Source organism: Scyliorhinus canicula, chromosome 21 (genome assembly GCF_902713615.1).
Source record: "Scyliorhinus canicula chromosome 21, sScyCan1.1, whole genome shotgun sequence".
NCBI lineage: Eukaryota > Metazoa > Chordata > Chondrichthyes > Carcharhiniformes > Scyliorhinidae > Scyliorhinus > Scyliorhinus canicula.
Genome location: NC_052166.1, coordinates 3077104 through 3104360, shown reverse-complemented (window position 1 = coordinate 3104360; position 27257 = coordinate 3077104). Strand labels below are relative to the sequence as shown.

Here is a 27257-nt window from a genome sequence, read left to right as displayed (position 1 = left end):
CTGAAGAGCTTTTGATTTTGCTTTGGCAGCTGAGGTAGAAGGCCTCTCTTATTCCCACTCTGTTTTCTCTGAAAACTACCAGCTAATTCTCACTGAAAGGTCACTGTGGGAACCAACCCTCTCTGCAGTAAAGGCTGATGCATGCAGACACCAGAATCTGATAACCCTCTCTGCAGTAAAGGCTGATGTGAAACCAAGGGTGTTTCCTGTAAAAGGAAGGTCGTTGCAGACCAGAGATTTAAATCTACATTTATACTGTCAAGAAAGTGCACTGAAGAATTCTTCATCTCAAGCAAGGTCTTTTTACCCCTCCGTTTGTGGGGGTAGAGGGTGGGGTAGTTAAAGGGGGGAGTCAGGTATTAGCTTGACGTTAAGCAGTTGTATTTACTGTGTATTTCATATTTGTTCATGTAATTGTGTTTAAACTTACAACCCTGGTGAGTGTAATTATTGGACAGCCAAAGGCCAATGGTTATGGCATTTTTACTTGGGTTCAGACTCCGGAGCGAGTGGGGCTGGAATTCGCCACGCAATTGCACAGGGTGGCATAACAGTTGCTTTTCAATTCAACCCCCCCTCATAAATTAAATCTAGGGATCTGCTTGCACTTGTATGGACTTATTAATCTCTGTTGCTCCTATGAATGATATGTAACATCTGCACCCATAGATTCCTCTGCTGTTTGACTCTATTTGCTCAGAGGCGCATGCGCGTGCTCTCTCTCTCTTGTCTCCTCCTCTACACTCTGCCAGAATGCACAGTCACAGTAAGCCTCACCTTTGCGAGCTGTATTAGGGTGTCCAGGACGTGTCGACAGACCACAGGCGCGGCCTGGGGGTGGATGTGGACGGTGGAACCACAACCCATGTGCTTCTCCGAGTGCTTGCGCCCGCCGGACCGCTGGATTTGGAAGATGTTCGTGCGGCAGCCCAGGGCAGCATCCATGGACACGGAGAGCCAAGAGAGCTGGCTAGTGGTCTTGGCTTCCATCTTGTGCAGTAGGTCCAGGGGCCGGTGTTCGTGGGCGGCGGAGTGCGAACCTGTACCAGCGCCCGGCTTGGTGGCTTTCTTGCCCTTCTCCTCGGCATGCTTGGGAGTCTCTATGCACAGCTCACTCTCACTGCTGCGCTGCAGGATGGACAGGAGGCTTTTGATGACCCAGTTGCGCGTTTGTGTGTGGTAGCACAAGTTGCGCAGGACCCGGTGGAGGCGGCTGGTGTTGAGCTTCGGCTCGTCCACAAAGAGCAGGACCAGAAGGCAAGATAGGGCCTCGTGGTCCAGGAGGAGGCGCCCTCGCAGCCGAAGCAAGCTGTCCATGTTGCTGCTGCTCGACGCTCTGTAGGAGGAGGCAAGCCAAGTGTCAACATCAAACCCAATTTAAACAACAGCTGACATTGTACATCACTCGAAGATTCTACATACAGACAGAGTGAATTATACAGCACCAGGTGGCCATTCAGCCGTTATACTTTTTCAGGTAATCATCAAATTCCCATTCAACTGAATCTGCTTCTGCCGCTCTTAAAGGCAGTGTACCCCAAATCACAGCAACGCGCTGTGCAATAATAATTCCTCATCTTCCTACAGTGGGCTGGTTTAGCACAGTGTAATGCAGAACAATGTCAGCTGCGCGGGTTCAATTCCCGTACCTGCCTCCCTGAACAGGTGACTAGGGGCTTTTCACAGTAACTTAATTGAAGCCTACTTGTGACAATAAGCAATCATTATATTATCCTTTTGTCAATCATTTTAAATCTGCACTCATGAGTTACCGACCATTTGTCAGTGTAAGCTATTCTCATCTTTATTTAAACCTTCCATGGTTTTAACCTCCTCCATTAGCCTGCTCAGGAAAACATTCTGAGCTTTGCTAAATCTCACCAGCATACCTGAGCTGCCACAAGCCTGGAACCATCCAGGGAAACCTGCTCTGCTCCACACATTCTCCCCGTGTCTGCGTGGGGGTCTCACCCCCACAAGCCAAAAGATGTGCAGGGTAGGTAAATTGGCCACGCTAAATTGCCCCTTAATTGGGAAAAAAATAATTGGGTACTTTAAATTAAAATAAAAACCTGCTCTGCTCCAAGAAGAATCCTAATATGCGAGTAGCCCAGTGAGATTGAGGACCCAAGCCTCGGATCGGGGACCAGAGGTGTTCTCCCATTACCTGTCGTGGCACGTGAGCTCAGCCACTGCGTCGCGCGTGGCGTACCTGTTGTGGGTGCTGCTCCCCCACTGAAACGCTCCGCTCCGCTGCACAGCCAAGCGTGTGTACTGCACCCCTCGGTTTCCTCCTAGGCGGCCAGTAAAGCCTGCGGCACAAAACGGGAAGTTAGGAATCATGACACACCCTGCCGACTGGGCCGGCTGAGATTTACAAGAGCGCGGTTAAACGACCCATGCGCTTTGCGTGGGCGCCTACAACGACCACCCGTGATCTAAAATGCTTTGGGGGGGGAGGGCGGCAGCTGGGCACTTGCGCACATGGGGAGAAGGGTGAGAGGAACTGCACGGAAAACCACTCTGAGCTGCTCGTGTACAACTGTTCAAGGCTTGCTGCCTTGTCCAGGGTAGACAGCCGTGAGGAGACAGAGGCCTAAAAGGAGCCAAATCACAGACTGCACACAACAGTGAGGTCCCCCGGATTGCTTTTCAGAATTTACACAGCATCTCACCACACCTTAGGAGAGCTTTGCCAGCTATTAATTCCTTGCGCTTGCAAAAGTGCCGCCTTGTGCCAGCAACAAAATGGATAACCAAATAACCGTTTTTATTTTTGCTGGTATGGGCTAAAGGAGGCCAACTGGAGCGGAACAATCTTCTCTTCAGTAGTTTTCCCAGTCGAGTGCTGGACCAAGCCACCAAGCCAGACGTGCCCAGTTTCCTTGATTTCGCACTGCAAATTCGGGGCAAAACTTGTTCTGCTCACACGGAGCCTACAGATCCTCGCCTCTTCAGCCCACAGAGAACAAGCCACACAAATCGGCAGAAAGATCCACAAAGGCGACACTCTGCCTCATCGAACCTCTTGGCAGATTGCCAATTTGAATAATTTCCTACTGGGGTCAACGTCAAATTGCCCCCTCAAACCACAGGGAGTGCTGTCCAGTCTCACGGAAAACCAAACTCGAAATGGCGAGAGAATTAGACGGGTGGGCGAGGAAGAAGTCATGTACCTGTGCTCCTCAGTATGGCGGAGAGTGCAGACGAACTGCTGTGGCTGAACAAGCGCTCATGCATCAGCTGCCTCTGCCTGGCCTCCTGTTCCCGGCGCAACGCCTGAGCCTCGGCCGCAATATCTGGCGGCATTACCGCCAGCACGCTGTCCTCCATGTCTTCCAGCACGCTCCGCCGCAGGTCAGAAGGCAGCGTCTGGATGAAGGTGACTGGGTCCATGGGAGTGTCAGGGTTGGCTGTCTGTGCCAGTTCTCGCCGCTGCTGTTCCACTCGCTGCTGGGCAAGTACCTGGAGGAGGAAGAGGGGAATGGGAGGATGGGAGTCAGAGAAAACTGTCACACACTATCAGGTGACAGACCCAGCACCCAGAGAGGCAAAGTGACAGAGTGGGGCAGGAAATCAGAGGGCCAGAGAGAGAGAGAGAGAGAGAGAGAGAGAGAGAGAGAGAGGTTGGGAGGCAGAGTGGGAGACACGGAGGGGAGACACGGAGGGAGAGACACACAGAGGGGGAGTAACACAGAGGGAGAAACAAACACAGAGGCAAACACATAGGCAGACACAGGGAGAGAGAGAGAGACAGGGAGAGAGAGAGACAGGGAGAGAGAGAGACAGGGAGAGAGAGAGAGACAGGGAGAGAGAGAGAGACAGGGGAGAGAGAGAGACACAGAGAGACACAGGGAGAGAGACACAGAGAGAGAGACACAGGGAGAGAGAGAGACAGGGAGAGAGAGAGACAGGGAGAGAGAGACAGGGAGGGAGAGACAGGGAGGGAGAGACAGGGAGGGAGAGACAGGGAGGGAGAGACAGGGAGGGAGAGACAGGGAGGGAGAGACAGGGAGGGAGAGACAGGGAGGGAGAGACAGGAGGGAGAGCAGGGAGGGAGAGACAGGGAGGGAGAGACAGGGAGGGAGAGACAGGGAGGGAGAGACAGGGAGGGAGAGACAGGGAGGGAGAGACAGGGAGGGAGAGACAGGGAGGGAGAGACAGGGAGGGAGAGACAGGGAGGGAGAGACAGGGAGGGAGAGACAGGGAGGGAGAGACAGGGAGGGAGAGACAGGGAGGGAGAGACAGGGAGGGAGAGACAGGGAGGGAGAGACAGGGAGGGAGAGACAGGGAGGGAGAGACAGGGAGGGAGAGACAGGGAGGGAGAGACAGGGAGGGAGAGACAGGGAGGGAGAGACAGGGAGGGAGAGACAGGGAGGGAGAGACAGGGAGGGAGAGACAGGGAGGGAGAGACAGGGAGGGAGAGACAGGGAGGGAGAGACAGGGAGGGAGAGACAGGGAGGGAGAGACAGGGAGGGAGAGACAGGGAGGGAGAGACAGGGAGGGAGAGACAGGGAGGGAGAGACAGGGAGGGAGAGACAGGGAGGGAGAGACAGGGAGGGAGAGAGAGACAGGGAGGGAGAGAGAGACAGGGAGGGAGAGAGAGACAGGGAGGGAGAGACAGGGAGGGAGAGACAGGGAGGGAGAGACAGGGAGGGAGAGACAGGGAGGGAAGGAGAGACAGGGAGGGAGAGACAGGGAGGGAGAGACAGGGAGGGAAGGAGAGACAGGGAGGGAGAGACAGGGAGGGAGAGAGAGACAGGGAGGGAGAGACAGGGAGGGAGAGACAGGGAGGGAGAGACAGGGAGGGAGGGAGAGACAGGGAGGGAGGGAGAGACAGGGAGGGAGGGAGAGACAGGGAGAGAGGGAGAGACAGGGAGAGAGGGAGAGACAGGGAGAGAGAGAGAGACAGGGAGAGAGAGAGAGACAGGGAGAGAGAGACCTGCACCTTCCCGACACAATGGAGTGCAGCTAAGAGAGACGATTATCAATAATAAACACAGGCCCTACCTCCTCTTGAATGGCCGGTGGAAGAGCCGCCAGGAATTCGGGGCTGACCTCGGTGACAGCCTGGTTGCCGACCAGGGTGGCAGCGGCAGCAGCAGCAGCCGCTGCGGCTGCAGCTGTTGCAGCGACAGTAGCCGCTGCCCGGTTGGGGGGCCGGATGCCCAGCTGGTTCTGTAGCACCTCCCGGCGGATGTCGTCGGGCAGGGCCGCCAGAAAGGAGGGGTCGACGCCCTCGGGTAGGTTGATCCCTGTTGGAAAGCAGAGAAACGGAGAGGCAGGCGGTGAGACAAGGGTGGCGGGACACAAACCAGCGCCTAGCGGCTCCGATGCTGGAGCCGAGCCTCCCCCCACTCCATCACTGATGCTGTAGGGAGGAAAACAGCCAACCCTTTCTGGTCCCTCTTCCCAATCATCGCCGTTCATCTCAGTTTCACATCAGTAGCTCAGTCCGTGCTCAGAATGGGAAGCCACAGCTCCAGCGCCCTGCCCAGGGGAAGCCAGCAGGCAATTCTTAATTTGTGTCCTTATTGCTCCCTCGCCATCTCATTAAAACATAGATCCTCCACGTTTGGACGAAATGAGGACTATTTCACGGGTAAGAGATATAAAGGGAATAGAATGATCTGCTGACGGTCCACGCTGCGGTAGATGGATGGGAGGAGAATCAAGTGGCGCATAAGCACAACCACACACTCGTTGGGGCAGCACGGTGGCGCAGTGAGTTTGCCCTGCTGGCCCATGGCGCCGAGGTCCCGGGTTCGATCCCAGCTCTGGGACACTGTCCGTGTGGAGTTTGCACATTCTCCCCGTGTTTACGTGAGTTTCACCCCCGCAACCCAAAGATGCTCAGGGTAGATGGACTGGCCACGCCAAATTGCCCCTTAATTGGAAAAAATTAATTGGGTACTCTGAATTTATTTTTAAAAAACACACGCGTTGAAGATCTCTTGGCTCCAAATATCCATCCTCCTTCAGAGGTTTTCGAGATAAAACCAAAATAAAAGGCAGGCCCTGCAAAGTCAGGTTGGTTGGTTACCTGCTCTGTGAACCGTGACCAGGAGGCACAAAGTACCACCAAATCCATGAAGAAAGGGAGGACGCGGAGCAAACACGAGTGAAAGCAAACCAAACAATAAGGAAGCAAGCGCCGAGGATTGGGTGGGGATAAACTGAAAAGCTACCATGTTGCATACCAGCAAGTGGGTCTTCCTCGCTGCTCGTAGTGGAAGGCTGCCCATTGGAGGCTGCTGTTACGACAGTCCCCGGCACGACGTCTCTGGTAGGCAGGGCCACGGAGGGGATGGAGGACGAAACGCTGTGGAGGGAAACAAAAAACACAGACTCAGCTCCGCTTTCAGTCAGAAGGGGTCAGTCACCGAGGCACGACAGTGTCAACTTGTTTGAAAGAATGAAGGATAGCAATGGGGAGACGGTGGCGCAGCGGGAAAGACCCTGGGCTCCGTAATCCAGAGGCCCGGATTCACGCTTTGGCACAGACACCAGTTGAAATCCCACCAAGGCAGCGGATGGGATTTAAATTCAAATACCATCGGGAATTGAAAGCTAGTCTCACTAATGGCGACCGTGAAACTATCGATTGCTGTAAAATCCCATCTGGTTCAGGGAAGGGAATCTGCCGTCCTTGCTCACCCTCGTCTACATGTGACTCCAGACACACAGCAATGTGACCGAGTCGTAACCGCCCCTTTGAAATTGCCCCAGCAAGACAGTCCGCTCAAGGGGGCAACTGGGGATGGGCCAACTAATGCTGACGTTGCCTGTGATGCCCCTGAAAGAATAAATAATGTGTCAGAACACCTGAGATAAAGGGTTAAATGACAAGGAAGGTCGCACAGATCAGACTTCCATTTTCTCAATTATCGAAGGTGATCAAACCAAGGTGGTTTAAGGTGATGAAAGGGTTTGATTGGATCGACAGAGGCAACCTATTTCCTCTGGTATGAGAGCAAGCAGCTCTGTGCAGGACAAGAGGAAAGAACCTCAGAATTAGAGCCAGGACTGTGGCTCATTGAATATATTCAAGGGCTGAATTGGACAGATTTTTGATCGACGAGGGGACGAGAGAGATGGAGAGGAAAGCGGAGGAAGGCCCAGATTCAGATCAGACTTGAACAAGCTCCGAGTGGCCTCTTGCTCTTAATTTCTTATTCTGCCTCACAAAGCTGTCGAGGCTGGGGCTCAATTGGAAACTTCTGATTTCTGTGGCTAAAGGTATAACATTTATTTTAAATTCATTTTTACAATGAGCGGGTCTCTGGCTTGTTATTCCAGAGTGAATTGCACCAGCGACTGAAGTGCGATTTGAAACACAGTTCCAGTTTGGAATTACTATGCCTCATATTCTAATCAGTCCAATGGAGTCTTCCGGCAGGAGAGGCTAGAGGGGCTGAATGGCCGTGTCTAGGTAACATCCGAAACACAGGTGGGTCAACACTAAAATCAAAAGACTTCCTTTTCTCCCTGCGCCACCAACCCACTTCCACAGGCCACGCACTAACCGCTGGTGTCTCAGTGAAAGCTGGCTACTGGGAAACGTGACCACGTGAGGAATCTGTGCTGTTGGGAATCAGCGACATTGCGACCAAAGTCATAACTGAGCCCCGTGCAAATCAAAGCAGTCGGCAATGCACACACTACCTTGTGAGAAAAGTCACTCCTCCACATGATTCTTGCACTCAGCTAGGGTTCCAAAGAGAGGCCGTCAGTTTTTCAGCATCCTACCTAACCCAGCCCTGCTCAATCCAGTCCCATTACAAATGGTCAGCTGACCCAACGTCTGGCAGGGGAGCTGCTAACTGGAGAACCCCCAGGTTTAAGCCAATCTGCACACAGCTAGATTCCAGTGAGCAACAATGTGACCCGGCGACAGTACAAGTGCTCACCTCTGCTCTCCGACAGGGCCTGGCTCGGCTTGACCTTCCGCAGTGGCTGCCAACTCAGAGGGCGGCCCCCCGGGTTCTTCAGTTGCTGGCCTTGCCTGCTCGCTTCCTCCCGCGCCGAGGCCTTCACCGGCTGTTTCCTCCAACATGCCGGACACTGGACTGCTCGTGTCCATGGGCGAGCCCTCCAGCTGACTGCCCACTGTCACCAGCGCTTCAGAACCTTCCACTCTTTCTGGAGACTGGGAGGCTGAGGTCAAGTATGCGGCGCAGGCAGGCAAGAGGGAGAGGCGTGCGCGAGAGAGGGGGGGGGGGGCGTGCGCGAGTGAGGGGAGGCGGGGCGTGCGAGAGAGGGGGCGTGCGAGAGAGGGTGCGGGGCGTGCGAGAGCGGGGGGAGCGGGCGAGAGAGGGGTGAGGCGGGGGCGAGAGAGGGTGAGGCGGGGGCGAGAGAGGGTGAGGCGGGGGCGAGAGAGGGTGAGGCGGGGGCGAGAGAGGGTGAGGCGGGGGCGAGAGAGGGTGAGGCGGGGGCGAGAGAGGGCGAGGCGGGGGCGAGAGAGGGCGAGGCGGGGGCGAGAGAGGGGCGAGGCGGGGGCGAGAGAGGGCGAGGCGGGGGCGAGAGAGGGCGAGGCGGGGGCGAGGCGGGCGAGAGGGGGCGAGGCGGGCGAGAGGGGGCGAGGCGGGCGAGAGGGGGCGAGGCGGGGCGAGGCGGGCGAGAGGGGGCGAGGCGGGCGAGAGGGGGCGAGGCGGGCGAGAGGGGGCGAGGCGGGCGAGAGGGGGCGAGGGGCGCGAGAGAGGGGCGAGGGGCGCGAGAGAGGGCGAGGGGCGCGAGAGAGGGCGAGGCGGGGCGAGGCGGGCGAGGAGGGCGAGGGGCGCGAGAGAGGGCGAGGGGCGCGAGAGAGGGCGAGGGGCGCGAGAGAGGGCGAGGGGCGCGAGAGAGGGCGAGGGGCGCGAGAGAGGGCGAGGGGGCGCGAGAAAGAGAGGGCGAGGGGCGCGAGAGAGGGCGAGGGCGCGAGAGAGGGCGAGGGGCGCGAGAGAGGGCGAGGGGCGCGAGAGAGGGGCGAGGGGCGCGAGAGAGGGCGAGGGGGCGCAGAGAAGAGGGAGAGGGGCGCGAGAGAGGGCGAGAGGGCGCGAGAGAGGGCGAGGTGCGCGGAGAGGGCGAGGGGGCGAGGGGCGGCGCGAGAGGGCGAGGTGCGCGCGAGAGGGCGGGTGCGCGCGAGAGGGCGAGGGGCGCGCGAGAGGGGAGGGGCGCGAGAGGGCGAGAGGGTGCGCGCGAGAGGGCGAGGGGCGCGCGAGAGGGCGAGGGGGGCGCGAGAGGGCGAGGGGCGCGCGAGAGGGCGAGGGGCGCGGAGGGCGAGGGGCGCGGAGGGCGAGGGGCGCGGAGGGCGAGGGGCGCGCGAGAGGGCGAGGGGCGCGCGAGAGGGCGAGGGGCGCGCGAGAGGGGAGGGGCGCGCGAGAGGGCGAGGGGGGCGCGAGAGAGGGCGAGGGGCGAGCGCGGAGGGCGAGGGGGCGCGCGAGAGGGCGAGGGGCGCGCGAGAGGGCGAGGGGCGCGCGAGAGGGCGAGGGGCGCGCGAGAGGGCGAGGGGCGCGCGAGAGGGCGAGGGGCGCGCGAGAGGGCGAGGGGCGCGCGAGAGGGCGAGGGGCGCGCGAGAGGGCGAGGGGCGCGCGAGAGGGCGAGGGGCGCGCGAGAGGGCGAGGGGCGCGAGAGAGGGCGAGGGGCGCGAGAGAGGGCGAGGGGCGCGAGAGAGGGCGAGGGGCGCGAGAGAGGGCGAGGGGCGCGAGAGAGGGCGAGGGGCGCGAGAGAGGGCGAGGGGCGCGAGAGAGGGCGAGGGGCGCGAGAGAGGGCGAGGGGCGCGAGAGAGGGCGAGGGGCGCGAGAGAGGGCGAGGGGCGCGAGAGAGGGCGAGGGGCGCGAGAGGGGCGAGGGGCGCGAGAGGGGGCGAGGGGCGCGAGAGGGGGCGAGGGGCGCGAGGGGCGCGAGAGGGCGCGAGGGGCGCGAGAGAGGGCGAGGGGCGCGAGAGAGGGCGAGGGGCGCGAGAGAGGGCGAGGGGCGCGAGAGAGGGCGAGGGGGCGCGAGAGAGGGCGAGGGGCGCGAGAGAGGGCGAGGGGCGCGAGGGAGGGCGAGGGGCGCGAGGGAGGGCGAGGGGCGCGAGGGAGGGCGAGGGGCGCGAGAGAGGGCGAGGGGGGCGAGGGGCGCGAGAGAGGGCGAGGGGCGCGAGAGAGGGCGAGGGGCGCGAGAGAGGGCGAGGGGCGCGAGAGAGGGCGAGGGGCGCGAGAGAGGGCGAGGGGCGCGAGAGAGGGCGAGGGGCGCGAGGGAGGGCGAGGGGCGCGAGGGAGGGCGAGGGGCGCGAGGGAGGGCGAGGGGCGCGAGGGGAGGGCGAGGGGCGCGAGGGAGGGCGAGGGGCGCGAGGGAGGGCGAGGGGCGCGAGAGAGGGCGAGGGCGCGAGAGAGGGCGAGGGGCGCGAGAGAGGGCGTGGGGCGCGAGAGAGGGCGCGGGGCGCGAGAGAGGGCGCGGGGCGCGAGGGGGCGCGAGAGGGCGCGAGGGGCGCGAGAGAGGGCGAGGGGCGCGAGAGAGGGCGAGGGGCGCGAGAGAGGGCGAGGGGCGCAAGAGAGGGCAAGGGGCGCGAGAGAGGGCGAGGCGCGCGAGAGAGGGCGAGGCGCGCGAGAGAGGGCGAGAGAGGGCGAGAGAGGGCGAGAGAGGGCGAGAGAGGGCGAGAGAGGGCGAGGCGCGTGAGAGAGGGCGAGGCGCGCGAGAGAGGGCGAGGCGCACGAGAGGGGGCAAGTGAGGAGTAAGAGAGAGGGAAGGCGAGGCGTAAGAGGGAGAGCGCGTCAGCGAAAGGAGAGCGCGTCAGCGAAAGGAGAGCGCGTCAGCGAAAGGAGAGCGCGTCAGCGAAAGGAGAGCGCGTCAGCGAAAGGAGAGCGCGTCAGCGAAAGGAGAGCGCGTCAGCGAAAGGAGAGCGCGTCAGCGAAAGGAGAGCGCGTCAGCGAAAGGAGAGCGCGTCAGCGAAAGGAGAGCGCGTCAGCGAAAGGAGAGCGCGTCAGCGAAAGGAGAGCGCGTCAGCGAAAGGAGAGCGCGTCAGCAAGAGAGAACGCGTCAGCGAGAGAGAGCGCATTAGCAAGAGAGAAAAGTTAAGCACAAGTTATCCACCATGACATTTTGAAATGCAAAGTCAGAACGAAATAACAAAAACATTCCCTCTTTGGCACTCCTGATGTTTCCCCTGGAAATATAAGGGCAGGTGACTTCCCCTTATTTACTGCTCAATCAACATCAGCAAAGCAGTCATCTGCAAAGCAGATTAACCTACAGAAACGTGATGTTGCTGATCATTTAGCTGCGAGAAGGGATGTGGCAATGTTGTTTATTTGAGGGGGAAAACCTTTCTTGGAGAGCCCACAGGAAGCTGTTTTTTGGTTCCTCTTTTCACCGGTATCTCCCACACTTTCCACATGCTCCCCCTTCCTCACCCCCACCTCCTCCCAAGGTATGTAGATGGTAATAGAGATACAGATGAGCCAAAATCGGATTGAATGGCACAACAGGTTCATGGGTGGACTGGCCGCCTGCTATTCCCACGTTTTCCCGGAGCCCTTGAACCTACATTTCCGGTACGCACGCGCAATGTCCCAACCCTGTTGTTCGATCGCCACTGGTGCGGACTTGATCGAGGTGCATTGCTGCTTGATCGCCAGACCTACCTGTCGTCGGTGCGGGCGACATTTCCATCTGCAGGGTCTCGGCCTCTCCGCTCGGTCTGTCCGGTGCTGTCTCAATGGGCATTAGGGATTGTGCGGTCACATCCTCGGCAGATCTCAGCTGCAGGGACGAGGCCTGGCCTCCAGGCTGAAGCGTGGTCAGGGGCTGTTGTGCTGTCTCCAGAACGCCCAGGGTCTGGTTCTGTACACTAGGGGTGCCCTCCATTGAGGCCGGTGCTGGCAGGAAGTTCTCCAAACGAGGAGTATCCAACCCAGTGGAACCAACGACAGGCTGTTCAGTGTCTGGAAGGGAAGTTAAAAAAGAAAAACATCAATGCATCTGTGTTTACAACACTCCTCCAATATAAAAATGCAGCACCGTGACGTGTCGTGCAGGGAAGTCCAGAAACTACACATTATAGGATGTGGTCTGTGTCTGTGATTCCCCCACACGGCGATGAGACGGGAGTCTGTGCCTGTGATTCCCCCACACGGCGATGAGACGGGGGTCTGTGTCTGTGATTCCCCCACACGGCAATGAGACGGGGGTCTGTGTCTGTGATTCCCCCACACGGCGATGAGACGGGAGGCTGTGCCTGTGATTCCCCCACACGGCGATGAGACGGGGGGTCTGCGTCTGTGATTCCCCCACACGGTGATGGGACGGGAGGCTGTGTCTGTGATTCCCCCACACGGCGATGAGACGGGGGGTCTGCGTCTGTGATTCCCCCACACGGTGATGGGACGGGAGGCTGTGTCTGTGATTCCCCCACACGGCGATGAGACGGGGGGTCTGCGTCTGTGATTCCCCCACACGGGGATTGGACGGGGGTCTGTGTCTGTGATTCCCCCACACGGCGATGAGACGGGAGTCTGTGCCTGTGATTCCCCCACACGGCGATGAGACGGGGGGTCTGCGTCTGTGATTCCCCCACACGGTGATGGGACGGGAGGCTGTGTCTGTGATTCCTCCACACGGCGATGACACGGGGGGTCTGCGTCTGTGATTCCCCCACACGGTGATGGGACGGGAGGCGGTGTCTGTGATTCCCCTACACGGTGATGAGACGGGAGGTCTGCATCTGTGATTCCCACACACTGTGATGGGACGGGAGGCTGTGTCTGTGATTCCCCTACAGGGTGATGGGACGGGAGGCTGCGTCTGTGATTCCCCTACAGGGTGATGGGACGGGGGTCAGTGTCTGTGATGCCCCCACACGGTGATGGGACGGGGGTCTGCGTCTGTGATTCCCCCACACGGTGATGGGACGGGGGTCTGTGTCTGTGATTCCCCCACACGGTGATGGGACATGGGTCCGTATCTGTGATTCCCCCACACAGCGATGGGATGGGGTGTATTACTGCAACTCCCCCACAGAGTGATGCGACGAGCGAAAAGTATGGAGTTAAACGTCTGCTCCCACGGTGAGCTAGCACAAACAATGCAAGCAAAATAGCCTCGTTCCTCAATTCGCACCGCTCTCTGGTGCGAACTTGGCATCGGCACAGCAACACAATGGTTAGCACTGCCGTTTCACAGCACCCGGGTCCCAGGTTCTATTCCCAGCTTGGGTCACTGTCTGTGCGGAGTCTGCACGTTCTCCCCGTGTCTGGGTGGGTTTCCTCCGGGTGCTCTGGTTTCCTCCCACATGCCCCGGAAGATGTGCTGTTAGGTGAATTGGACATTCTGAATTCTCCTTCTGTGTACCCAAACAGGCGCCGGAATGTGGCGACTAGGGGATTTTCACAGTAACTTCATTGCAGTGTTAATGTAAGCCTACTTGTGCCAATAAAGATTACAATATAATTCCTGCGGCACGTCTGAATACTGCCTGAGGCCACAAGCAATCGCAGGCAGTGGGGGTTATTCTGCGTGATTAACGGGATATCAATTGGGCAGTTTTGGGGGTTTGGCTATCAATGACGGGCAGCATGGTGGCGCAGTGTTTAGCATTGCTGCTTACGGCGCTGAGGAGCCGGTTTCGATTCCCGGCCTTGGGTCACTGTCCGTGTGGAGTTTGCAAGGTCTCCCCGTGTCTGCGTGGGTTTCACCCTCACAACACAAAGATGTGCAGGGTAGGCGGATTGGTCATGCTAAATTGCCCCTTAATTGGAAAAAAATAATTGGGTACTCTAAAAAAATCAATGACGCTCAAACTTTCCAGCTCACAAACCAGCGACTGAGAAAAAAAAAAGAGTTCAAATCAAACAAGGATGAGGAACAGAGGAGAAAGTGTCTCCCAAAACAAGTTGCGATGACCGAGAAGCCTGCCTACCGCGCATATACCCACCCGTTAACTGGCCATGTGTCCTCATGGCTTCCAGCGCTGCTTCTGCAATCGAGGCAGCCATGTTGCTGATGGCTTCATTCGTGGCTGACAGGGCGCTGGAGCTCACACCTGTGAGGGTGCAACACAAAGGTATCAGGACCACTGAAGGGCAGCTCACGAAAGGGTGGGGGTGGGTGGGAGAGGAGGAGATAATGGGGTGTGAACACATAGCAGAGCTTCACCAAGCAGGGAACTAAAACTGGATGGGGCGCACTGAACATTCAAACCAGCTCCCAGGAGAACAAAGTCGAGTGCTGTGATAATGATTCACGATTGTTGCGGCCAACGTAAAATAGACTGAACACAAATCAGGTTAGAAAGGCAATGGGAAAGGGTCCTAACTTAGTGCTTTTTGCGTTGTTCAGACAAGTCTGATCGGATTCCTCCCATTCCATTAGTGTAGAGAAAATTTTACTCTGAATCTAACCTGCACCTGTCCTGGGAGTGTTTGATGGGGACAGTGTAGAGGGAGCTTTACTCTGTATCTAACCCTGTGCTGTACCTGTCCTGGGAGTGTTTGATGGAGACTGTGTAGAGGGAGCTTTACTCTGTATCTAACCCCGTGCTGTACCTGTCCTGGGAAAGTTTGATGAGGACAGTGTAGAGGGAGCTTTACTCTGTATTTAACCCCGTGCTGTACCTGTCCTGGGGGTGTTTGATGGGGCAGTGTAGAGGGAGCTTTACTCTGTATCTAACCCCGTGCTGTACCTGTCCTGGGAGTGTTTGATGGGGACAGTATAGAGGGAGCTTTACTCTGTATCTAACCCCATGCTGTACCTGTCCTGGGAGTGTTTGATGGGGACAGCGTAGAGGGAGCTTTAATCTGTATCTAACCCCGCGCTATCCCTGTCCTGGGAGTGTTTGATGGGGACAGTGTAGAGGGAGCTTTACTCTGTATCTAACCCCGTGCTGTACCTGTCCTGGGAGTGTTTGATGGGGACAGTGTAGAGGGAGCTTTACTCTGTATCTATCCCCGTGCTGTACCTGTCCTGGGAGTGTTTGATGGGGACAGTGTACAGGGAGCTTTACTCTGTATCTAACCCCGTGCTGTACCTGTCCTGGGAGTGTTTGATGGGGACAGTGTCCAAGGAGCTTTACTCTGTATCTAACCCCGTGCTGTACCTGTCCTGGGAGTGTTTGATGGGGACAGTGTAGAGGGAGCTTTACTCTGTATCTAACCCCATGCTGTACCTGTCCTGGGAGTGTTTGATGGGGACAGTGTAGAGGGAGCTTTACTCTGTATCTAACCCCGTGCTGTACCTGTCCTGGGAGTGTTTGATGGGGACAGCGTAGAGGGAGCTTTACTCTGTATCTATCCCCGTGCTGTACCTGTCCTGGGAGTGTTTGATGGGGACAGTGTACAGGAAGCTTTACTCTGTATCTAACCCCGTGCTGTACCTGTCCTGGGAGTGTTTGATGGGGACAGTGTAGAAGGAGCTGTACTCCGCATTCAATCTGTGCTAGGGATGTCTTAGGGTCGCTTAACTGCTGACTCCCTGAACACGCATTTGCACTTGAATGAGAATTTAAAAAGTCAAAAACCAGTTAAGAGTGGCAGACGATTTGTTTTAACATTTCCCACCTGAAGCTCTGAGACTGCACCTTGATAATCCCACCTTCCAAACATTGGTATTAAAGCAGTGTTCTCCCCTGTTGGCTGCTTGACTGCTCAGCGAGGAAGGCAGTAGGTTGTATCGTTATCTCCAAGCAGGCAACGTAGAAAAATAAATAACAGGGGGAAATCACTGCCCTACAACTATACAACCTACTACCTCAGCATGCCGAAGCATATCGAATCAGTCACTCCTCTTCCAGGAGGTCAAATCCAAACACGACCCGAAGTCTCAGCAGAAATCTGACACTTTCATTTTACAAAGTGTTTTCCTGGAGTTCGGAAACTCCCACAGTGCTTCTTCAGGTGCGCCAGAAGGAATTAAAAGCGCAGAAACAAGAGCATTCGGTCAGTTTGTCTGTGCTTGTGCTCCAGACAAAACTATCTCCCTCCTCACTCAGCATCTTAACTGTCACAGAACGTTCGCCCTTGTGTGTTTATCCAACTTATTCTCTTAAATACATCTCTGCTATTCACCTCGATCATTCCCTGTGGGAGCGAGTTCCACAATCTCTCCACTCCCTGGGTAAAGACGTTTCTCCTAGAATTCACCCCAACGTAAACCCACTGTTTGGGTTTGTTAGTAACTGTCTGGTATTGGTGACCCACTAATTCGGAGTGCCTTCCGTAAGTGGAAACATCTCTATTGGAACCCCTTTCATCGTTTTAAGACCTCGATCAGGTCACCTTATTCAACCTTGCCTTGCTCGACAAGACCAGCCCTACCCTGACAGTTATAAACCTCTCAGTCCTGTAGCCAGTGCTTAATGTCGGAAATACTGCTGCCAATTTGCGAGTGCCCACAAAAAGCAACGTGATGATGAGCTGATTGTCCTGTCGGTAATGCACATTATGGGGTAAGTATTGGCCGCAAGACATGGGGGAGTAGGGGGGGGGGGGGGACACGACCAACTCTGCTCTTCTTCCAATAGTCCTTAGGCCTGCAGACTGGGCCTCAGTTCAATACCTCATCTGAAAGGCAACACACCTCCAGCAATGCAGCACTCCCTCAGTATTGCACAACCCACTGCTTGCAGCGGCTGTACTTGTGGGCGAGTAGAAATCGGGCAGATAACCTGTCAGCCTGTTGTGACAGTTTCAAAGAAAAGGAACAGCATCTATACATACAACCTTCCCAACAGTGCATGTGAAGAGCGCGCAGCCTTGGAGGTTTGGCAGGCCAGTTTGCCACCGTAGGAAAGACAGTAGATTGTATAGTTAACTCCGAGATCGGGTATGACCCTAAAACTATACAACCTACTACCTCATCCCAAAGGGCACCATTCCATCTCCAACCAGTCAGCGATGATTAACACTGAAGAGTGAACACGTTAGCATAAAAGAAACATACCAGGAGAGAATTCCAATGTGACAAAGCAGTGAGGTCACGTGGGGAACAGACAGAAGCACAAAGTCAGAGCTTCACCTGATTTCTGACGGCACACTGCTCTCTCACTGCAGGCTTAGTACCTCCTGCACTGGACCTTACGATGCACTGCTTGCTCCCAGCTAAAGTCCCAGCATTGCTGTCTGCTTATCAGAGAGCACACAAGCACATCCTGGCATTAATTTCTTTTTTTGTTTTTAAATTTAGAGTAACCAATTCATTTTTTCCAATTAAGGGGTAATTTAATGTGGCTAATCCACCTACCCTGCACATCTTTGGTTTGTGGGGGCGAAACCCATGCAAACATAAGGAGAATGTGCAAACTCCACACGGACAGTGACCCAGAGCCGGGATCGAAACCTGTTTGACTCTTGTCACCTTGAACAGACACAAACCTGTTTGACTCGTCACCTTGAACAGACACAAACCTGTTTGACTCTTGTCACTTTGAACAGACGAGTTGGTCGCTCTGGTGGAACCCGCAGCCTGCTGTACAAACAGGGACAACAGTTAGCCCAGTGGCATCCCAGTGTAAACAAAACAAATGAATGAAATCGCCCACACAAACAGCTTTTCCAGGATCGCTACTTCAGTCTAAACGTGAAGTGTTTAACATCCAGCAAAAGGGACAGACACAGGATTAACATGTCTTCGGACCAATTGGGGAGTGCAGCTTGCAGTCCCCCACCCTGGAGAGCCCACGTAACAGCTACCGTCTCAAATCACTCACCGGCGCATTCTGCTCCTTGTTCTCCTTCTCCTCCTTGGCCTTCTCCTCTCGCTTGGCCTCTTCCTCTGCCAGCTGCTTACGGCGCTTCTCCCTCCGCTCCTCCAACTCCTCGTCACGCAGTGACTCCAGGTGCTGGATGATGGGCAGCTTCACCACTTTGCCAATTGGGAGAGGATTCCAGAGTTAATAGTGCAGTATTCCAGACCCCTGAGCCGTCACTCCCTCCCTCCGCAAGGATAGGAGATGCTGACCTTTGTCCCACCTGCTCCGTCACATCCACTCTCAAGCGGGTCCAGTGAATGAATCACTCAGGACGTCACCGTCCTGCAGTGGGCAGATGCCAGCTCAACCTCAATTGGTAACACCTTTGTTTCAGAATTTCATGGGTCCAGGCCCCATGCCCAAACCTGAACTCAGAATCCAAGCCCCAGTAATAATGACCAAGAAACCATTATTGATTGCTGTAAAAAGTGTCATATGCCGAGGCCTCTGGATTACTAGTCCTGTAGCATTACTCACTGCATTCCCCCCCACATCCCCGAATGTATTGAGATAAGAACGTGACAAGTGCCACACGCAAATCTTCAAGAATACAGTCACCTGCCTGGTACCTGCCTTCAGACCAGAGACCCAGTCAAAAGAAATCTTGTGCCTGTGGTCCCGGCCATTGGAGTCCGTACTTAGTGCTTAAGCTTCGAGTCTTGGTGACTTGTGCGGGCCTTAGTTCGAACACTGGCTTGTTAACATGCCAAGTATGACATAAAAAGGATTAGAGTCATCTGATCTTAGCTTAGGGTGTCGGGAGGAATTAAACTTTCTCCGGACTGGGAGGGGGACAGGTGACTCACGGGCCTGATTGTGTGCGAGTGGCGCGTACGCAAACTGCAGGCCTGTGGGCAAATTCAGCTCTGAAGCATTGTCCAGGAGGAGAGGCCAGGCCGCACACATGGTGAACAGGCTCTCCGACAAATGCTGCAGGACACCAGACACCTGCGGCACTGTACACAAGCTGGCATGTGGGAAGCGGGAGGGGAATTGAAACGTGGCCGCTGGATTTGCCCTCCTCCTGCTTTCCCATCATTGTTCCTCAGGTGTAAATGTTTCCTCCGCAAGTACTGACAAATTCTCACCTGCCACGCAGTCGTGCATGCTTTCTGCATCCAGTACTTTGCATTCCTCAGTCCAGCGCGTCAGTGCAGTCGGAATGCTCGACAGGGTCCCTGCAGAAAAGAGGAGCATTATAAGCGATGCGGTTGAAAGAGCCACAGCGGCGAAGCACTCTCTCAACTTAAATGGCAACATATTTGCCTCACAGAGTTGGAAGATCACTGGCTTTCACTCCTGTCAAAGAGCTGAGCCCATAATACCAGCCTGGTCTCCCTCGTGCGGAACAGAGTGTGCAGCACCATCCAGGGTGCCATCCACCCTCCCCAAAGCCTCTCCTCCCTCCCCAAAGCCTCTCCTCCCTCCCCAAAGCCTCTCTCCCCAAAGCCTCTCCTCCCTCTCCAAAACCTCTCTCCTCCCTCCCCAAAGCCTCTCTCCCCCTTCCCAAAGCCTCTCTCCCCCTTCCCAAAGCCTCTGCCCCCTCCCCAAAGCCTCTCTTCCCCCTTCCCAAAGCCTCTCTCCCCCTTCCCAAAGCCTCTCCTCCCTCCCCAAAACCTCTCTCCCCCTTCCCAAAGCCTCTCCTCCCTCCCCAAAGCCTCTCCTCCCTCCCCAAAACCTCTCTCCCCCTCCCCAAAGCCTCTCTCCCCCTTCCCAAAGCCTCTGCCCCCTCCCCAAAGCCTCTGCCCCCTCCCCAAAGCATCTCCTCCCTCCCCAAAGCCTCTCTCCCCCTTCCCAAAGCCTCTGCCCCCTCCCCAAAGCCTCTGCCCCCTCCCCAAAGCCTCTCTCCCCCTTCCCAAACCCTCTCTCCCCCTTCCCAAAGCCTCTCTCCCCCTTCCCAAAGCCTCTCTCCCCCTTCCCAAAGCCTCTCCATCATCCACAAAGCCAAGTCAGGAATGTGATGGAACATTCCCCACTTGCCTGCATCTGTGCAGCTCCAACACCGCTCGAGAAGCTCAATGCCATCAAAGCACCAAGTTAAACATTCACTCCCTCCACCACCGACACATGGGGCAGCCGTGTGCACCATGTACAAAATGCACTGCAGTAACTAACCAAGGTCCCTTTGCCAATACCGTACAAACCCATGACATCTTCCACCGAGAAGGACAAGGGGCAGTAGACGCATGGGGGACCCCCCCCCCCCGGCTTACAAATTCATCTCAAAGCCACTTACAATCCCCCGCCCCCCAATCGCTCCAGAAATGGTGGGACTCTGAAGCCCCAGGATCCAGGTCACCGCCCCCGAACCGCTGCCCTGCCCAGCCCTGAAATCTCCATGATGCCTGGCTCGCTTCCGATTCGCTGCTTCACCTGCTTGGCTGGTCGTGGCTGTCTGGTCGTGAAAGAAGTCGTCCAGGAGGTCGTCATCCGATCGGGCAATGATGTGGACGTCATCGTTGCCCACCAGCAGCCTGGCGCGGCCGCGGCTCTGCAGGGGCAGGCTGCTGCTGAGCTGGAGGATATCCGCTGCGGCCGAGGGCCCAAGCAATCTGCATGCGATAACAAGCCAGGGCACAGGTTAATAGGGTCAGAAATAGGACAATAGCAAACAACGCAGTTCATCACGGGAGCAACAGAATTCAAAAGCAGAGGAACAAAACCCAACTTGTATTGATCCCGGTTAAACCACACGTAATACGCACAGGCTCCAGCTGCTATTATAAAGATACAGAAGCCCGAGAATAGGGCAAGAAAAGGTTGGACAGACTTTCATTTATCCAGCACATTTCACCCACTCAGGACATCTCAAACTAAATGTGCAGTCACTATTGTAACGAAGGAAACTGCACACAGCAAGATCCCACAGTTAGATAGTGGCGCTCCCTAAGCCTCCTCCTCCGACAGTGTGGCACGCTCGCTCAACACTGACGCTCACTCCAATAACGTGGCGCTCCCTCAGCACTGACCCTCAGGACCGATCCTCACTCCGATAGCGCAGCACACCCTCAGCACTGACCCTTCCTCCAACAGTGTGGCGCAACTTCAGAGCTAACCCTCCTTCGGTAGCGTGACGCGCCCTCAGTACTGACTCTCCTACAATATGGCACTCCCTCAGCACTGACCCTCCGACAGTGCGGCGCTCCCTCAGCACTGACCGTCCGACAGTGCGGCGCTCCCTCAGCACTGACCGTCCGACAGTGCGGCGCTCCCTCAGCACTGACCCTCCGACAGTGCGGCGCTCCCTCAGCACTGACCCTCCGACAGTGCGGCGCTCCCTCAACACTGACCCTCTGACAGTGCGGCACTCCCTCAGCACTGACCCTCCGACAGTGCGGCACTCCCTCAGCACTGACCCTCCGACAATGCGGCACTCCCTCAGCACTGACCCACCGAAAGTGCGGCGCTCCCTCAGCACTGACCCTCCGAAAGTGCGGCGCTCCAACTGCACTGACCCTCCGACAGTGCGGCGCTCCCTCAGTACTGACCCTTCGACAGTGCGGCACTCCCTCAGTACTGACCCTTCGACAGAGCGGTGCTCCCTCAGCACTGACCCTCCGAATGTGCGGCGCTCCATCTGCACTGACCCTTCGACAGTGCGGAGCTCCCTCAGCACTGACCCTTCGACAGTGCGGTGCTCCCTCAGCACTGACCCTTCGACAGTGCGGTGCTCCCTCAGCACTGACCCTTCGACAGTGCGGAGCTCCCTCAGCACTGACCCTCAGAGACGAGAGCGCTACCAATCAGTCACAGAAGCAACGGATCTTGCTGCAATCACGGAAAGCAGCTGAAAAACATTGAACTTACAAACCAATGCGCTTCCTTCGGATGGGACCCGCAGTTTTAATAATTTACCTTTGCAGAATGAGGGGAGGGTTAGGCTGTCTGTTCCCAGGGTAATGCACATGGATGGTGTGGCCCGTGTTGGCAGCAAACGGCCGGATGGCCCGCTGACTGCGCCCGATGCCTTGCGTAAGCCGTGTGGTGGAGGATCCCGTGCCCAGAGTCAGGGCGCTGTGATCCGCGTGCCGAACCATGAGCGGGTGCGTGGCAGGAATGTTACCCGGGGCCGGGGGTATATCCGCTAGGAATAGAAGAGAAAAGTTAGAAAGGGAAGCGTCTCTATTTGCAGTCTTTATATTGTGTGTCACGGAGCGATCAGTTTTGGGACAGGGAATCACAGCAATCAAAACTCAGCAACTCCAAAGATCAACATGGCTTAGATCTTTGAAATCTCTATTTACAACAGATTTAAGCCACAGAACCACACAGCTGACCTGTAATTTCACCAAACACTGCTGGATCCAATTTATTTTATTAATTCAAAGTAAACCCAATTCCTTTAAAGTTGTAAGGGTGTAGAACAGGAGAGAACTTTTTCCCTGCAAGATATGGGATGTCAGTATAGGGTAGAGAGAACATATCTATTGGGTACAACGTCCCCCATCAAACACTTCCAGGACAGTTACAGCACTGGGATAGATTAAAGAGTTAAGATTCTGCTGGATTGACACCGCCCGCTCTCCTGTTGATGGAGGTCGATTCACAATTTTCTGCCAAACTGCCCTGAATTTACACAATTTTCTCGGTCAATTGTCTACAAAATTATGAGAGGTATGGACAGGGTGGATAGCAACAAACTTTTTCCAAGATTGGGAGTGTCAATTACAAGGGGTCACGATTTCAAGGTGAGAGGGGGAAAGTTTAAGGGAGGTGTGCGTGGAAAGTTTTTTACGCAGAGGGTGGTGGGTGCCTGGAACGCTTTGCCAGCGGAGGTGGTAGAGGCGGGTACGATAGCATCATTTAAGATGCATCTGGACAGATATATGAACGGGCAGGGAGCAGAGGGAAGTAGATCCTTGGAAAATAGGGGACAGGTTTAGATAAAGGATCTGGATCGGTGCAGGCTGGGAGGGCCGAAGGGCCTGTTCCTGTGCTGTGACTTTCATTGTTCTTTGTTCACCCAGCCCATGCAGAGGAGAAAGCTACAAGCCAGCACTTCAGAGTTCGGATTCAACCCCATGTAGCTGAAGGGACAGCTTTCTAACTTGCTGTTAACTCTCTCCTTGACCCTTTCCCAACAAGCCTGTCAATTAAAAGGCAACTGTGAGGTACTGCAGCGAACACACGGCACGGCTGAACAAGGGCAGTCGTGTCGCAGTGGGCTGATGCTGCGCTCTTCCGTTGAGATTAGATGCCTCGTCCTTAGCACATCCAGGGTTGTATATATTTCATTAAAGCCTTCTGTAAAGAACCACGTGGAGAATCTCAAAACGTTTGCATATCTGCCGCTTGCACATTGTGCTCCCCGGGATGACACACAAATCAGCAAGGCCACAAAATAACAGCAAGGGTACCCCCTCCACCTCGCAAGGAGGTTGTGGATCAATTGAAACTTTCAGGAAGGAGATTGGTAGATTTTTGTGCTCCGCGAGGTGGGGATAGGGAGTAAACGGACGTAAAATGTAGGCCAATCATAGTCAGTGGGTGGAAAAGAAGGACGGGTGGGGCTAAGTGGCCTACTTCTCTTCCTGCACACATCCCATGCTGTTCCAGCAGGCTTTACAGTTCAGAGATCTCAACCTCATAGGGAAATGAGGCGTTAGGTAGGAGCGGAGATCCCTCATGTGGAACACAGTATTCACGCAGTGAACCTGGTCATCTTCTGGCCTTGAACAGAAAGTCAGCTGAGGCTTTGGTGCAGACACAATACTCCCTCAGCTAAGTCATGCCATATCTGCCAAGAGGGACTTAGGGTTAAAGAACTAAATAAAATGCCAAAGTTGAAACATTAAGCTGCTCGAGTGGAGCAGCCGTTGCCTGTTAGCTTTGAGGCCAATGCAAGTCTTTTGAGACCCTCCCCTTGATCACCACGCAAGGTTACCACTTCCAAGAGAAAACTAGACCAACCCAGAGTTGAAAGACCAGATAAGATTCTTAATGCGCATCAACATTTAGCAAGAGCGAATTCTCAAGTCCAAGGGGTCTTGTCCAACTGCACGAGATAAATTGCAGGCTTGGCGCTTTGCTGGGCCCTTACTCAGCCCGTTGCCTCGTTTGAAAGTTTGAGCAGCGGAGGTCAGGAACGGCTTCGGCCTGCTGCTGGATCAGCTGTTAAAGGGCAGGAGCTGCCGCACACACCAGGCTCTGACGACCAAAAGCTCCAGTCGGCGGTTTCTGCCTGACCTGGACGCAGCTGACGTTTCGCGAAGTTCCATTAGTTGTGGTTCCTCGGAGCTGCTACAGACCTCCTCGCAATCATTTGATTTTTAAGACATCTTCAATTTAAATTTTGGACAAGGCCCCTTTAGCAACGACTTTCCAAAATCAGAACGGCCCCTTCACCAGGAAGTGTGTTTGATAACAAAATGTCTGTCACTCGCACCTCTAATACGCAGTGTTACTAAAACTACAATGGGGGGATTGGGGGGGAGATGAGAATTAAACACTCCAATCAAGTGGCCACGTTTAACATTTCTCGCAGGGGTGGCATGTGGCGCAGTGGTTAGCACTGGGTCTGCGGCGCTGAGGACTCAGGTTGGATCCCGGCTCTGGGTCACTGTCCGTGTGCAGTTTGCACAATCTCCCCGTGTCTGCGTGGGTTTCACCCCCACAACCCAAAGATGTGCAGTTTAGGTGAATTGGCCACGCTAACTTGCCCCTTAATTGGAAAAAAAATAATTGAGTACTCTAAATTTATATTAAAAAAAACATTTCTCGTTTCCCGTGCTTTACTGTGACTGTCCAGGACAAACACGGCTTATTTTTTTTGTTTAAAAGATTTTATGTTTCTGAGTACTGCAAACACGAAAATCTTATTTGAATCTGTTTTGGGTATTTGGGATATCACATCCGCACTGGATATTTGTAGTAGGGCGAGGGACTGCGCTCAGATAGCATCTAAATCAAGACAATGCTCCTGTGGCTACATGGGCATCTCGTCAGCAGCAGTCTCATAGAACAGGGAGTAGGGCGAATCAACAGCCCCCCAGTCCCCATTTAGGACAAGGGAGGATGGCAAAATAGTTGGGGGGAGGGGGAAGAGAAGGGAAGAAGATAAAACAAAGGAGGGAAAAATATATGGACAAAAAATAGAACAGAAAATAAAGCCATGATACCAGAACAAGACCAAACTGGAACAGTGAGATGAGGAGCGGAGAACACAACACGGCCAAGAAAGGAGAGGTAATAGCGAACAAATTCAGTTCGGTCTGAATTGATGGTCTAGGCATGCGTTCAAACACACTCGCATCCCATCCCCAATTGAAGGGGTTGAGGTTTAAAAAAAAAGGCATCCCGTCACCTGAGAGGCCCCAAACAAGAGGTGGTCCATTAAGCAAACACAAATACACAGAGGAGAGAGAGATTCCTCCATGTGTTAGAATATTGCACAGAGGGTAAATTCTCCAGAACTACAATCAACTAATTACAGGCTTAGATATCGGGGGAAAAGTACAATAAACAAACTCCACCAGATACTTCAATACAGTTCTTCAATTTTATTTGAGCTGGGTATCAAACTGGCACTAATTTGCGATGATGTTTTCCTAATTTGTTTTAATGTGAGGGGCGAAGACCTCACACAGTATGTTTTTGTGTTATATGCTAATTTGCTGTAAATGTTAAAACTGAACAATGGCTGCATCTATGTCTGTCCACGACCCCCAAATAAAAGCCACTTGGCAGTTTTTTTAAAAACTCACACCTCGTTATCTCCGATGAGTGACTAATGACCGTCTGTGGGCAGTACAACCCAAATTCAAAGACAGCTACGCAAAGACAATGTGCATTTAATAACGCAGGCTGGCCAGAAGGTGAAAGATCATCTACTAAGGCAGGGAATGCCTCATCGAACTTTGATTCTAGACTCTGGGACCCATGTGAAACAATAATGCGGTGTCTGTCCTGTAAAACCTTCATTTCTCCATCTCTCTCTTTACTGTCCAGGTGATGGCGATGTTGCAACCCTCCACCCACGCTTTGAGGGCGTGCAAACAAAATTAACCCCTTGAGTTCATGCTATTTCCAAATTATTTTTGTGGTGTTACAAATAGAAAAATTGATCACACAAAACAGAGGGGCTGGGAAATAATTAGGCACAGTTTCAAAGGACAAAGAAAAGTACAGCACATGAACAGGCCCTTCGGCCCTTCAGGTCTGCGCCGACCATGCTGCCCGTCTAAATTAAAATCTTCTACACTTCCGGGGTCCGTATCCCTCTATTCCCATCCTATTCATGTATTTGTCAAGATGCCCCTTAAACGTCACTATCATCCCTGCTTCCACCACCTCCTCCGGCAGAGAGTTCCAGGCACCCACTACCCTTTGTGTAATAATATTTGCCTCGTACATCTCCTCTAAACCTTTCCCCTCGCACCTTAAACCTATGCCCCCTAGTAATTGACCCTTCCACCCTGGGAAAAAGTCTCTGACTAGTCACTCTGTCTATACCCCTCATAATTTTGTAGACCTCTAATCAAGTCACCCCTCAACCGCCTTTGTTCCAGTGAGATTTCTGCAATATACTGCATATTTCCCACCTGTATTAGACCTCTCATTTGTCCAGATACCTACCTTAAACATTCACTCCCTCCACCACCAGCACACAGTGGCAGCATCAACAAGATGCACTGCAACAGCAGGTTCTTTCAATAGCATTTTCCAAACCCATGATCGCTACCACCTAGAAGTACAAGGGCAGCAGACACATGGGAACATCACCACCTGGACGGTCCCCTCCATGCCACACGCCATCCTGTTTTGGCATTCAGGTTTCCAAATGGCACTCGCCCACCCACCAACACCTCACCAACTCCAACGGAGTTGTCTCACAGACTCCAGGTGGCAGACGGTGCGGTTGATTCCGTCGGGACCTCAGCTGGTGTGGGCTCTGCAGATGCGTGAACTGCCACTGACAGAATGAGACACCGGTCAAGTCACCCCATCTAAAAAGTTGCAGAACCTACATATTTAGATTTTGATATAAGAGTGCCTTGCTGGGTCCATTTCAGAGGGAGAGTGAAGAGTCAAACACAGCGCAGTGTGGGAGTCAGGAGTCACATGTAGGCCAGACCGGGGTAAGGACAGGAGATTTCCCTCCCTAAAGGGGCATTAGTGAACCAGATGGGTATTTACGGCAATTGATAAAAGTTTCATTGTCATGGTTACAGAGACGCCCAAATTCCACCAGCTCCCCTGGTGGGATTTGAACCCGTGTCCCGCAGAAAATCAGCCAGGGCAGGGGTGGGCAAACTACGGCCCGTGGGCCGCATGCGGCCCGCCAAAGGTATTTCTGCTTTTTTAAAAAAAAATTTTTTAAGGTTAATTGGGGAGGCTGTTGGGTTACTTACTGGTATAGGGTGGATACGTTGACTTGAGTAGGGTGATCATTGCTCGGCACAACGTCGAGGGCCGAAGGGCCTGTTCTGTGCTGTACTGTTCTATGTTCTATATGAGGCGCCCAGAATCATAACCGGGTGAAGCAATTATTTTACTTAATATACTATGCGGCCCTTTGTGAATTGTGAATTTCTGAATGTGGCCCTTGCACGGAAAAG

At 54.8% G+C, this 27257-nt stretch overlaps 1 protein-coding gene across 1 annotated transcript in view; it reads right to left on the bottom strand.

Annotated features, from left to right (window-relative positions):
* The window catches only part of huwe1 (HECT, UBA and WWE domain containing E3 ubiquitin protein ligase 1), a 191086-nt gene that overhangs the window by 35291 nt on the left and 128538 nt on the right, over window positions 1-27257 (bottom strand). Inside the window, exons 55-67 of the mRNA XM_038782552.1 lie at window positions 21556-21784; window positions 20074-20252; window positions 18789-18878; window positions 17659-17813; window positions 17357-17417; window positions 13891-13998; window positions 11603-11902; window positions 7911-8157; window positions 6201-6322; window positions 5011-5255; window positions 3177-3465; window positions 2213-2312; window positions 778-1336 (exon numbers count right to left, since the gene is read on the bottom strand). Of these exons, the coding sequence (XP_038638480.1) occupies window positions 778-1336; window positions 2213-2312; window positions 3177-3465; window positions 5011-5255; window positions 6201-6322; window positions 7911-8157; window positions 11603-11902; window positions 13891-13998; window positions 17357-17417; window positions 17659-17813; window positions 18789-18878; window positions 20074-20252; window positions 21556-21784 (2684 nt within the window). The remainder of the gene's footprint in view (window positions 1-777; window positions 1337-2212; window positions 2313-3176; window positions 3466-5010; window positions 5256-6200; window positions 6323-7910; window positions 8158-11602; window positions 11903-13890; window positions 13999-17356; window positions 17418-17658; window positions 17814-18788; window positions 18879-20073; window positions 20253-21555; window positions 21785-27257) is intronic.